The sequence below is a fragment of the Pipistrellus hanaki genome, assembly GCF_964339955.1.
Source record: "Pipistrellus hanaki genome assembly, chromosome: 1".
In the NCBI taxonomy this organism is placed as follows: Eukaryota; Metazoa; Chordata; class Mammalia; order Chiroptera; family Vespertilionidae; genus Pipistrellus; species Pipistrellus hanaki.
Window position 1 is genome coordinate 131007591 of NC_140503.1, and position 14539 is coordinate 131022129.

The 14539-nt window shown below is 40.2% G+C and overlaps 1 protein-coding gene across 1 annotated transcript in view; it reads left to right on the forward strand.

Annotated features, from left to right (window-relative positions):
* Positions 1–347: 347 nt before the first annotated feature.
* TAF3 (TATA-box binding protein associated factor 3) overlaps positions 348–14539 on the forward strand; it is a 169677-nt gene continuing 155485 nt past the window's right edge. Inside the window, exons 1-2 of the mRNA XM_084869257.1 lie at positions 348–751; positions 6778–7020. Of these exons, the coding sequence (XP_084725383.1) occupies positions 586–751; positions 6778–7020 (409 nt within the window). The 5' untranslated portion in view covers positions 348–585. The remainder of the gene's footprint in view (positions 752–6777; positions 7021–14539) is intronic.

The window sequence follows — 14539 nt, forward strand, 5'->3', positions numbered from 1 at the left end:
AGGCCAGACGGATGAGATTCGCGTTTGGGGGAGCACTTAGGTTCCCACGCCCCAAATCCCGCCCCTTGACTCCGGACCACTCGGTTTCCCACTTCTCTCTAACACTCGCATTTTCACTTCATTCCTGATTTTTGCCCCTAAAAAACCACCGACGGTCCCCTCTCCCTTTCTGGCCAAGTGAGCACCCACCCCCCACCCGGAAGGCCCGAGCACCTGCCTCTCCGGCTGCCTCTTCCACCTGCGCCCGGCAACGACGTTCCCTGAAGCTCCCCAGGCTCGGGAGTTGATACCGATAGCATCGCTCCGCTCCGACGGGGCGGAGCTTCCCCATCGGTGCGCTCGGCACTAGGCTAGTGCTGCCTAGCCCCGGCCACCATCCAGCGGGAGGCGGAGCGAGTCCAAAATGGCGGCTCTCAGGCTGGCGCGCTCCGTGCTGCTAAGGTTTTGAGGTGGTCGCCAGGGGTCGGGGGGAACGATTTCCCCGCCGCGGGGGCCCTAGAGGATGAATCGGGGGCTCTGCTAAGGCTAGGCGGCGGCGGCGGAGAGAAGTGGCAGCGAGTGCTGCGGTGGAGTCCACGGAGCGGGATGTGCGAGAGTTACTCCAGGTCGTTGTTGAGGGTCTCGGTGGCGCAGATCTGCCAGGCGCTGGGCTGGGACTCCGTGCAACTCAGCGCCTGCCACCTCCTCACGGACGTCCTGCAGCGCTACCTGCAGCAGCTGGGACGGGGCTGCCACCGGTACTCGGAGCTCTGTGAGTACCGGGCTGGGTGCGGGAGGGCTGCCGCCTCTGGACAGTCCCAAGTGACACCTCGCGTCTCCCGGTCGCTGCTATCCCGGCATCTCCGAGGCGCCCGTGTCCTTCACCCCCCTGCCCGGAGTTCGGGTATCTTCCCGGCCCCTGGCGCCCCATCCACTCCCACTGTCCCTGGAAACTCTAGTCATCATCCCTTCGGTGCGTCTTCCTCGTCCGCTAACTTCCCGCCTCCAGCCGGGAGCCCGGTGCCGGCTCCCAGCTCCACACCCTGCTCGCTCGCTCGCTCGCTCGCCTCGGATCTCAAACGGCGCGTTGTCGCCGGTCTGGCTCACGGTCTGGGGTCTGGCTGCGTGCAGGACCACCTCCAGGATGTCTCTTACTTTGCTTCTCTCCCTGCCTTGCCTGCAAACTACAACTAGTTGTCACAGGCGCTCCGTCTACCGGCCGCTTCGTACGAGGCTCGCCACCCTCAGCTCCCCGCACGCTCCCTGGTTGACAGCTCTGCTCCGTTAGGGACTCTGTCTCCCCTTTCCGCGTCTGCTCACTTCCCACACAGCATCTCTGCCCACTCTTAACCCAGGCCAGCGTGGTCAGTGTCACTTGGATGAACTTTCACTGAGAAGAACACGCACCCATAGGTTTCCTCCTTCATATTTTTTTGTCTGGTTATCAAAGTGTGGTGGGGTGGTTATAGACCATTTCCAGGTAATCTGAGACACAGTACTTTTTTGGCTTGTAAGTGAATGCCTGAAAGTGTCTTTTAGCTGGGAGGTACTTGATATTTTGGGGATGTTTCATAGAAGCCACACATCGTCTCCTTGTGATGGGATGGTCTTGTTTGGAGAGGGAACTAACTACCCCTTATTTAAATTTCAGATCCTTAAGGCAGTACACTGGAGAACTGGGTGAAGTGTTTCATAGGAAATTTTGTTTTTTGTTCAAGTGAAAAATTGAGGCCCATGGAGGATACACTTTACTTCTTAGTCCCAAGTTCCATTGCAGCTTCCATGGTGCTGCCAAAAATAATGTATCCATAACACAAAATCTTTTAAGAATGTGTTTTAGTTGTTCACAGGCTGAAGACAAACAATAAACAGTTCCTTTTGTGGGCATTTTTCTTACCTTCTGCTATCCTTGCCATCCTATTTGCAATCATGCTGAGCTACCTTACCTGCCTTTTCTGAAACATTTGAATCTATCCACTCCTATGTGCATGCTGTTTTCTAGAGTGTCCTTCACCCCCTGGCCCACCAGTAGAACTACTTATATTTTGAGATTCACTTATCACATTTGCTTTAGGAAACTCATGTTATCTTCTCTCATAAGTCTGTGCATATTTCTGTTGTTATTTAACACCTTGGTTTGTAATCATGTGTATTTAGCTCTCATCTTGTCCCATCTCCTCTCCAGTAAGCAAGTTTATAATGTTTGTATTCTGTAACCTAGCATGCTAGGCCCCCAGGAACTATTTGTTGAATAACTAAATGAACTGATAACCCACTACCATAATACCTATGTAATTTTTGAATTTTAAAAGTGTGTTTTTTTTTTTTAATGTTTGAGTGCATTGATACTTCTATTCTAAATTTGAAACTGCTCATAGCTCTTATAGCTATCTTGAAAGTACACCACCAGCACACTTCTTGGCTTTTGCTTCTTTTCCTCCCCTACTTCCCTCCCACCATTTCATGATCCTTGAGAATATTGTTATGGTTATGCATAGTCCAGATTATATTTTTGCTACCAATTTCCCTAAATAAGGACAGATGTACCATACCTTAAGGTTATCAGAAAATCCCCTGATTATATAGTTACCTTTTACACCTGAAACAGAATATGTGCTGGCAATAGAAGTAACCAGGTATTCCAAAGTCATTAAGTGATTTTTGTTATGAATTAATGTGAACCCCTTTTCTAGTTGCTCAGTTTCTGTAGTTGATTTCCTTGCTTTCAGTGGGAATTCAATTATCAGATTCATTAATCTCCATTGTGGTTTGGTGACTTAAAAATGCCAATTTTTGGTATACTTATTCATTACAAACTTTTAAAAAAAATATATTTATTGATTTTTTACAGAAAAGAAGGGAAAGGGATAGAGAGTTAGAAACATCGCTGAGAGAGAAACATTGATCAGCTGCCTCCTGCACACCCCCCCCATTGGGGATGTGCCCGCAACCAAGGTACATGGCTTTGACCGGAATCGAACCCGGGACCCTTCAGTCTGCAGGCTGACACTCCATCCACTGAGCCAAACTGGTTTCGGCTCATTACAGACTTTTTTTTTAAGATTCTAAGATTTTTTTTTCTTTATTATACTTACTTTAACCTCGAATTCTGTAACCTCACATTACCACTATACAATCTTATATCCAGGGCCTTTAAACCCTTTTTGTCTTTTTTTTTTTTTTTTTTTTTTTTTTAATATTTATTGATTTTTCACAGAGAGGAAGAGAGAGGGATAGAGAGTTAGAAACATCGATGAGAGAGAATCATCGATCAGCTGCCTCTTGCACACCCCCTACTGGGGATGTGCCCGCAACCAAGGTACATGCCCTTGCCCGGAATCGAACCCAGGACCTTTCAGTCCGCAGGCCAACGCTCTATCCACTGAGCCAAACCGGTCCCGGCCCTTTTTGTCTTTTTGACAAACAGTTATTGAGCACCATTTATGAGCTAAGCACTGTGCTAGGTTTTGGAGACATTAAATTACTTAGGCACAGTCCCTGCCCATAGGTTTGTACATGGCTGTCAAAATGTCAACAACAACAACAAACTGATGGTATTTATTACTTTTAAAAAAATTATCTCAAGTTAAAGCAAGCATCAGAAGTTACTATAAATTCAACAAATAATGCATTTTTAGATTTCTCTAAGGCAATGATTTGTCAAAGCATACATGGGCTTTATATGTTGTATTATGTATAAAATATGTATGAGCTGAAATCAGATGCTAAATATTTCAGAATGATTCTTAGCACTTGCACTATAATTTTTGTTTGTTAATCCTTACCTGAGGATATTTTTTCCTTTGCTTTTCGGAGAGAAAGAAGGGGACACACACACACACACACACACACACACACACTAGTTGCCTCCTGCATTCACCCCGACTAGAGATGGAGAACAAACCCAAAACCCAGGTACATATCCTTGACTGGGAATTGAACCTTTCACCCTCTGGTGCGTGGGCCCAACACTCTAACCACTGAGCAACACCAGCTAGGATAGGAATACTATAATATTTGCATAGCGTAGGCAGTAAAATGCAAAAGGAATAAGGTAAAGGAGAGGCGGTTGTGGGCTATGGATTCTGGGGCAAGATTACACAGAAAAGATGACATTTGAGTTGAACTATGAATTATGGTTGTCTAGGAGGAGAGCATGCCAGGTTAGAGAAAAACATAAACTAAGATACCCAAGTGGAATTAAACATGATAAAAGTACTAGTGAGGTGGCCCGCTTGACATATTTAGCCAGTTGAAGCATTTTAGAGGAAAATGTTAAACAGAGTGAAATCAGGTAAGGGAGGAACTTAAAAGACAGAGAAGTTAAAGTGTGGTAGAAATCACTGCATACTCCTAAGGAGGGGAACAGTGCGATGAAAGTGATATTTTAAGAATATTGTGCTGTCAGTCAAGTGCAAGAAAGACTCAAGTTGGGAGAACTTGGAACTATACTGAGATCATGATTTTAGGAATAGACAGAAAAAATTCTGAAATCCAGGGCCCAAAGGGAGTTTCACCCCCTGAAACTATTAACAGTTGGATATCCTTCCAGAGCTTTCCTCATGTTTGTGGGCAAGCAAGTATCTAATTTTTACAAACTTTTAAATTATTCTTTTTTTATTTTTCAGCATGATTTAGTTTCAGACATAGAAGTTTGAAGTAATCATAGGTGATTTCAGTAAGAAAACAAAATTCTTAGGGTATTGAAACTCAGAAATTGAATTTTCATAGAAGCTTTGAAAGATGCAGGGGTCCTCAAACTTTTTAAAGTGGGGGCCAGATCACGGTCCCTCAGAGAGCTGGAGGGCCGGACTATATGAACTACTAATTCCTACTGTAACACCTCGGCTGCGCTCACTGCCCAAAAAACCTGGCGGGCCGGATCAGACTCCTCTGCGGGCCACATCGGGCCACAGTTTGAAGACCCCTGAATTGTAGAGAGACCTTAAGTTCTGCTAAGGGTAGGCATAGGAGAAACTACTTTTTCTGAAGAGTATCTCACTATATCTAACTTGTATTCTTTTTATCTGTATGTCTTATAAATTTTTATAAGGAAAAATATATATATTTTTAATATATATATATATTTCATTGATTTTTTTACAGAGAGAAAGAGAGAGGGATAGAGAGCTAGAAACATCAATGAGAGAGAAACATCTATCAGCTGCCTCCTGCACACCCCCCACTGGGGATGTGCCCGCAACCAAAGTACATGTCCTTAACCAGAATCGAACCTGGGATCTTTCAGTCCGCAGGCTGACGCTCTATCCACTGAGCCAAACCGGTCCCAGCTAAATGGTGTCTTTTAATTACATTAAAAAATTTTATATGTAAATTACCTTTATGATCTAAGTTCTTTCTCTAAATTTCCTTGGGTTTAAAATGATTCAGCAAGCAGTGAATGATGAATAAGTAAAGTAACAAATCAATATCTCTCTTCCTCCTTTCCTCCCCCTCTTTAAATAAATGAAAATTTGACTCAGCAGTATAATTCATTCAACAAGTATTTATTTTTAATATATTTTTTATTATTGATAGTATTATAGTTATCTCCCATTTCCTCCTTTCTCCCCCCACAAGTTCTTTGGTTTATCTCTTTTTGTCTCCCCAACCCCACATCGAGGTATGTCAGTTTGTTACATGTCTCCATGCTTAGGCTTTCATTTTGTTGGTTAATTCATTTTGCTCATTAGAGTCCACAAATAAGTGAGATCAAATGATATTTGTCTTTCTCAATTTGGCTTATTTCACTTAGCATAATATTTTCCAGACTCATTCATGCTGTCCCAAAGGGTGAGAGATCCCTCTTTTTTATAGCTGCATAGTATTATAGCATTAATAGTGTAAATGTTCCACAGCTTTTTTCCACAAGTATTTATTGAGTGCCAACTATATGCTAGTCATTGTCTTAGAGATGACTAAGATGCATCCCTAAGAGATCATTGAATAATAGAGAAAATATAATGGTCATTTACTTAGGTAAGTACAGCATTCTAGTTATCTAATAAAAAAATACTAATAATATTTATTGGGCATTTAATTGTGTCAATCACTGTTCTCTAAACTTTGTTTAATACCAGCTGATTGTTAGTATGAATTGTCTGTGGTATTCTGGTTGGTCGTCAGATCATATTTAAAATTGATTTTAAAAATCAGCTTTCTAGCCCAGGGTGGTGTGGCTCAGTAGCTTGGGCATCATCCTGTGTACTGAAGGGTTGCTGGTTCGATTCTCAGGTGGGGCCCAAGCCAAGGTTGCAGGCTCAATCCTCAGGGGCATGCAGAAAGTAGCTGGTTGATGTTCCACTCTCACATCAATGTATCTTTCTCCCTCTCCCTTCTTCCCTTACTCTAAAAAAATCAATAAAGATAATTATTTTAAAAGAGAATCAACTTTCTAATATATATTTTAATATGTTTTTATTGATTTCAGAAAGTGGAAGGGAAAGGAAGAGAGAGATAGAAATAATCAGTGATGTGACAGAATCATTGATTGGCTTCCTCCTGCATGCCTCCCCGTGGGGATCGAGCCCGAAACTTGGGCATGTGCCCTGAAGGGGAATTGAACCATGATTTCCTGGTTCATAGGTTGACACTCAACCACTGAGCCACACCAGTCAGAAAACTCTCTAATATTTAAATAATATGCTAAAATTTATTCAATTCTTTCTGACAGCTAGGTCTTGAATATGTAACATACTTGATTTTGATACATATTTACCTAATATTTCTTCTTAATATTTTTTAAATATTCATGGGATTTTCTTAAAATAATTTGCTTTGCTTTTGACTTTGTTTCAGATGGCCGAACAGACCCAATTTTGGATGATGTTGGTGAAGCTTTTCAACTTATGGGGGTTAATCTTAATGAACTAGAAGACTATATTCACAATATTGAACCTGTCACTTTCCCACATCAAATTCCTTCATTTCCTGTTAGTAAGAACAATGTACTCCAATTTCCTCAACCTGGAAGTAAAGATGCAGAGGAAAGAAAAGAATACATTCCTGATTACATGCCGCCCATTGTGTCTTCTCAAGAAGGTTTGTGATGTTTTTGTTTCTTACTCATATATATAGTTTAATGGGTTTTTAATTTTTTTAGTTTTCTTAACTGAATTATGTAGAATGCCATACTAATTTATAAATTCTAGAAATGCAATAAAAATATTTTAATTCTAGAGGCTTAGTGCACAGGCATGGTCCCTAGGCCTGGCCAGGGATTGAAGTGCGAGCTTCTGGTGTAGCTGACTTCTGGGCCCTGGGTAGCACCTGGGTCCCCGGGCCTCCTCGAGCCCCGCTACACCTGCAGAGATGCAGTGAGTGTGGCCAGATGCCTCACTGGGCCGCCCAGAGGTACCGCACGGAACCCAGGCGGGCAACGCTCTCTCTTCCAGCCATCCTTACAGACGGGCTCCTGCACAAACCCACAGGGAGCCTGACTGGCCCAGCTTACCCAGAGGCCGAGAGAGTGCGGGTGGGCTCCTTGCAGGCTCCGAGCATGTGAGTGCCTGCTGCCAGTGCTGCGTCGCCAACTCCGACCATGTTCTGCACCACCCCTGGTGGTCAGCACATGTCATAGCAAGCGGTCAAACAACTGCCTGAGGGTACAATGTGCATATTAGGCTTTTATTATATAGTATTATTAACAAATTATCCTAATCTTTAAGTTAACAAACTTGCAGCTAGCATCACCAGGTAGACATGTGGCATAATCAAGGTTATGTCTGATGAGGCACTTATTTCCTTTGTAAATTTCATGAAGGGAGAACAGAACATGACCACAAAAAAGCCTATTGGAGAACTGGAGACCTGGTACACGAATTTGTACACTGGTGGGGTCCTCTCAGCAATCATGGCTGATTGGGACCAATGGGGGCTGGCTGGCCTGGTCTAGGGACCACAGGAGGTTTGGCCAGCCTAGGGGAAAGACCATGTGAGGTTGGCTATGGGAGAGCACTGACCACCAGTTCTGCATTGAGCGTCTGCCCCCTGGTGGTCAGTGCACGTCATAGCTACTGGCCGGCTGTCCAGTCATTTGGTCGCTTAGGCTTTTATATATAGAGATGAGATGTTTAAGTAAATAGAAAGCCTTTGAAGCAGAAAAATTGGGGTAGCTCTTTTTCTCCTGCTTATTAACCCTTTGCACTCCGTTGTCCCCTCTCAGGGGACATTGGAATTCTAGCATATCACTCGGATGTCCCCTCTCAGGGGACATTGCAGTTTATTAGTGATTATGGGGAATTGAGTTAATTCAACGCACGTTTCCGCCGCAAAGTAGCGTCGAGTAGCTGGTAGCCAATGTCCAGAATGGTTTGGAGTGCAAAGGGTTAATAATGTGAGTCATATGTTCCTGGGACATTCACTAATATTTTACAGATTTACCTCCATTTTTTAATGATATGTAGACATGTTTGGTTATATAGAATTTTTTATTATAAAATAATAGCTAATCAGGCATAGAAACTACATAATCCCCTCACCCAGCTTCTTTGTAACTGCCTAAAATTCTGATTCTTCCCCACTTTTGAATTTATTTATATTTGCAGTCTTTATTGCCCTTGAGGATACCTTACTGTTTATAATTCTGTAAAGTCATTCTTTCAAAACCATTATTCCCTAATGTCATTGTTTTTTTTATCTTGGAGACTTATATTTGTTAGGACTTCTCTAAGCATATATTTACTTCATTTTTAAAAATCTTTTTAAAAATCTTTTTTTATTGATTTCAGAGAGAGATGAAAACATCAATGATGAGAGAGAATCACTCATCAGCTGCCTCCTGTACGCCCCCTATTGGGAGTCAAGCCCACAACCTGGGCATGTACCTTTAACTGGAATCGAACCAGGGACCCTTTCATTACAATCTGAAAGGCCGACACTCTGTTCACTGAGCCAATCCAGCTAGGGCAATATACTTACTTTAAAAACATAACAAATGCATTTCAATATCAACATTATCGAAGGAAGATTTCCTGGTCAGAGGCCTGATTGAAAAAAACTGACATTTTTCCTTATGGACAAGTCATGAATGTCAAATAGGCCTGGAATTCCTTCTTTGCTGTTGTCATTAAATGTAATTTATTAAGCTTTCTAGGCATTTTTTATGAGGGTCATACGAAATATTAATCCATGATATGTTCTCCTGTACTTTAAAAATATCAATACTATTTGCGTGGCTCTGGAATTTTTAGGTGAAAGGCACTTAGAAATACACAAAATTTGGATTTGTGCTAAGAAAACTTAAGGCATTGTGTAGGAGAAAGACACTAATATGTGAATAACTGGCACATCAGTGGTTCTCAAAATGATAGTTGATTATGAGTTTTCTATCAGTGAAATAGACAGTGGTAAAATTTAATGACCACACTTATGCACATTATCAAATGGCATGTGATTGCGCCGAAACTGCTATCTTCATTTAAAAAATTTCAGCTCAGCCTAGCCATGTTCAGCCAACCTATGAATCAGAAGGTTATGGATGGATTCCCATCAGGGCACTTGCCTGGTTTGTGGGCTCAGTTCCCAGTAGTGGGCGTAAAGGAGGCAGCTAATCAATGATTGTCATCATTGATATTTATCTCTCCCCCCTTCTCCCTTCCTCTATGAAATTACAAAAAAGACATAGAGAAAAGAAATTTGTTTAAAAAAATTTTTTTCAGCCCATTTTGTCTCTGCCTTTTGGAGCTTTCTAAATCTAACTATTTTGTAATTTGCATATCTTTCTGTCTTGTATTATACCTTCTATTTAATAGTTAAACTGATTTTTTTCTGGCCTCTTTAATAATTTGGACTCAGGTGGACATTTAATCTAAATCCTTGATGTGTGCATAGGCTATGTTTGGTTCATACATCACCGTATTTAGAGAGTGATTTTATAAATAACCTCTAATAAGCTCATACTCAAAACCAAGGCTAGGACTTTGATAATAATTTCCACTTACCCATTTGGTCCTTTTGTTTTATATTTATAGCATGCAAATAATACACAATAAAATTCTCTCAAAGTGATATAGTTATCATGTTTAAATATTGCATAGGAAGTATAACTAAGATATCAGATTTATATTGGGAAGTGAAAGAGTATGAAAAACAGGTTAGTAATTTTAGGTCTGAAATTACTACAGTAAATTTTGAGTTTCTCTTCTAGAATTTTGAAGCAAAGAATCTTATTTCTTTTGACTTTTTATGCAATCTATAATAATAAAAACATAATTTGCTAATTAGACCAGGCGTCCTTCTTGTTGACCTTCTGGACAAAGCCGAGCTGTGAGGGAAGCCCAGGTCCTGGGTGTCAGAGGGAAGCAGGCAGCTGGGGGAAGGAAGGCCTACTCTTCACAGGTTTTGTGCATCGGGCTTCTAGTATAAATTATAAACATTTTAAAAGGAAAATAACAAGCTTGAACACTGTTCTCTTTATTTTTTTAATATTTATTTTAAATAATTCTTTATTGCTTAACGTATTGAACATTGTTCTCTTTTAGCACATATGGATTCTTTAAGGAGTAGGAATTTGCTTATCCTATGCATATGATTCATAAGGATGTATTAGTAATAGGCAGTATAATAAAATGGCAGTATAATATAAGCTATGCATATGATTCATAAGGATGCATTAAGTAATAGGCAGTATAATAAAATGCTTATCAAAACCTTTCCCCTATTCAGGGGAGAGGACATAAAATGTAATCCTGTGGTTACTATTTTTTAAAAATATAGCCACAGAGGTCATCTTAAATCATTACAATCTGAAATTTCTTTTTCATGGGTATAGAATGTTAGAAAGTTCCTAGTCTTCTGTTAGTGGTGTGAAGTGTGACAGACATGAAAAACTTCGATAACATCTGTTTGCCAGAGTCTTTATTTTCCTTTTATTTCCTCAAGAGCCACATGTGAGATGCCTAACTTTGGTCATAAAATATTAGCAAAGTGCTGTCATGGGACTACCATTTTATCAATCTTTCAACTTGGTTCATGTCAAAAAAAAGCACTAGAATGGCTTCTCTATGATGGTGAATGTATAAGAATAGAAGGACTTAACCACAGTTAGGGAAAAAAGGAAAAGACTAGGACTGAAGAGGACAGCAGGATATATACAGTGTTTCCCCGAAAATAAGACATCCTTCGAAAATAAGACCTAGCGCATGGAAAGATAAGACATCCCCTGAAAATAAGACCTAGCGCAACTTTGGGAGAAAAAATTAATATAAGACACTGTCTTATTTTCGGGGAAACAGTGTAGTAGAAAAAGCCTGGGCTTTATGAAACCATTCAGACATGATTCAGTAGTTACTGAGTTTATAGTGTTATCAAGTTACTTTACCTTTCTGAACCTTATGTTTATCATCTGTAAAAATGTATCACAATAAATAATTTTTAAATACAAAAACACAAACTCATAAATACAGAGAACAGATTTGTGGTTGCCAGAATGCGGGGGGTGGGGTGCGAAATGAGTGAAGGGAGTAAAAAAATTCAAATTTTCAGTTACAAAACAATGTCATGGGATATAATGTACAACATGTTAACTGTAGTTAATAATACTGTATTGCATATATGAAAGTTGCCAAGTGTATATATCCCTGACCCTTTAGGTTTTTTACACCACCCTCTGTTTTTGCCTTAAATGCTTTTTAGGCCCCTTTTGTTATAGCTCCCCACCTACCAAACCTGCCTCTGCTGAATCTCTTTCATTTTCTTCCAGTGTATTTGTTGAAGAATCTGGGTGGTATGACTTACAGGATTGCCATAGTCTGGATATTGCTGACTCTATACTCATAGTACAGTTAAATGTGTTTCTTGCAAATAGGCAGCGAGAATCTGAAGCTGGATCAGAACTATAGTTCAATACCTTTGGCAGGATATATGCAGTGTTATGTTCCTTCATCAGGAGGCTAATTTCTAGTTTTCACTTTTTTTTTTTTTTTATATTAGCGGTGTTGATGCTCAATGCCTAAATCCATTCATTCATTAGGGGTTGCAAGGTAGAGACATTCATCATTTTGTTTTTATTTCATTCTTTTTTTTTTTTTTTAAATATATATTTTATTGATTTTTTACAGAGAGGAAGAGCGAGGGATAGAGAGTTAGAAACATCGATGAGATAGAATCATCGATCAGCTGCCTCTTGCACACCCCCCACTGGGGATGTGCCCAAAACCAAGGTACATGCCATGCCCTTAACCGGAATCGAACCAAGGACCTTTCAGTCCACAGGCTGACATTCTTATCTACTGAGCCAAACTGGTTTTGGCTATCTCATTCTTTAGTGGAATAATTTTATAAGGAAATCCTTTCCCTCATCTATTATTGAGTTATTTAGTGGTACAATTCATAAAGAGAAAGGAAGAGAAATGCTTGATTCTTTGATTTTATATACCTAGTTTTTAAGAAAATGAGTTGGTTCTTGGTCAAACATAGCTGACTAATTATACCGTATTGCAACACAGATTGTCCCATCTTTGGCCAGTGGCAGCTTCTTCAATCAGGCTTCTGAGTATTTTTGACATGATTCTAGTAGTCTGGTAGAGCCCATCTATCTGCTATATCAAATTGTTCTAAGCTCATTTGTATATTCTTGTCCTGTACTTAGAATCAGTCTTTTACCAAGAAATCCTGGCTTCTTGAGAAATGGCATTTCAAATCCACAGTCCACATGTGTCAAACACAAGGCCCGCGGGCCAAATCCAGCCCGCCAGGCCTTGCAATGTGGCCCGCACCGCGCTGTCATCACTGCACTCCGCTGTCAGTTTATGACATTGTCAGTTTATGACTGTTCAGTAAACCATTCGGCCCGCGATTTAGACTGGATTTTAGATTTTGGCCCCTTCTCTGATTGAGTTCAACACCCCTAACTGAGCACTTGGTGTACTTATTACAACTGGGTCATCATTGTTACCAGACAATAGTAATTAAATATTTATACTTAAAACATACATGTAGATGTATGTGGATAGGTAGGTAGATAACCGATAAGGTAGCTAATGAGTTTATATAGATGTTTCCAATTCAAATTCAGGACCATAGCGTTTTTACTTTTATGTTACACCAATAAATAATTTTGTTCATAACAAAAATTTAGTTCTCAGAGATATAAAAAGATGATAAAACATTCTATAATTATTTATTTGCCATATCCTAGATTACACATACAATATTAATACTGTATTGTTCATGATTACTGAAATGGGTAAAAAAAATTTTATTACTTCTGTCATCCTATTCACTCCCATTTTTTAATGATTGTACCATGTGCCCATTGTTAGATCATGTAGCTACTTTCTTGAGTTCTGTCACCTCATTTTCTGAGTTCTTCTAATTTAAAAAAAAAAAAAATGTTTTTAATGATTTCAGAGAGAGAGAGAGAAACATCAATGAGGTGAGAGAATCATCAGTTGGCTGCCTCCTCTCTGCTCTCCACTGGGGATTGAGCCCACAACCTGGGCATGTGCCCTAACTAGCAATCGAACCGTGACCTTCTGATTCATGAGTTAATGCTCAACAACTGAGCCACACCGGCCAGGGCTGAATTTTTCTAATTTTTATTTTTAGTCTTTCATGCCTTTTAGGCCATTTTAAAATAGAATATTATAGTTCTCATCTGTATTTTGACTATGTGTTTTTCATTTGCTTTCATTTTCTAGATGCTATTTTGATATCTTTTTTCCTATAGAAATTGCACATGTGAATATAGTTTTTTGAACATCTAGAAGGAAGTTCAAGGTAGTTTTCTAACTTGACAATGCTCTTCGTGTATTGTTCAAAAGTAGAGTAGCTTTCTGAAATTTTCTATGTTCTTCACCAATTTTATCTGAATTTTCTCTTTCCTTAATACTAGTTTTTCTTTTTTCTTTTCTGCCCAGTTGTGATTCTAGTCCCAGCAAGTTTCCTCTCAGTGATCTCTGTCCTAGAGAGAGTAGCAGAAGGTTGGGTTTAAAAGCTCAAGGGCTTTTCCTCTTCTCTCCCCTGTAGATCTCACCCCTGCCCTTGTAGCCAGACCCTTAGCCTTAGCCACTCTTCTCACATGACCTGCCAGACTTTTAGTGAATACCTATTAGCTTTTTTGAGGTTCTTCTCTTTCGAGCCAGTCTCCCATTGCTTCTCTCCACTTGTTTCTGTACAAATGGGGTAGTACTCAGGTCTCATGGCTTTTGGTGGTTGGTCATCACCCTCTTGTATTATGGCATTGATGCATATACTTTTGTCATCTTGTAATGTAAATTGCTTTATTTTATGTGATGTTTTGGGGAGATAAAAAAACTGCATTACCACACCTGCTACTTTCTTCCAGGATTCCCTTTATTGTCTTTCCTTGCATTTATCTCTTTTCTTCAGTGATGTCATACTCTCTTCATTCTCATTATATGACTAATTCTTTTTCTGTGCCTTTCATGTACTCATCTTCCATAGATCTTCGACCTCTAAAATATTAGTGCTCCCAAAATTTGTTTCTTGACCTTTTCTCACTGTACTCAGTCTCAGTGTATGATCTTCTCTACTTTCATCTATCATTTGCATACTGTTGACTCTCCAAACTGTATCTCCATACCACACCTTTCAGACT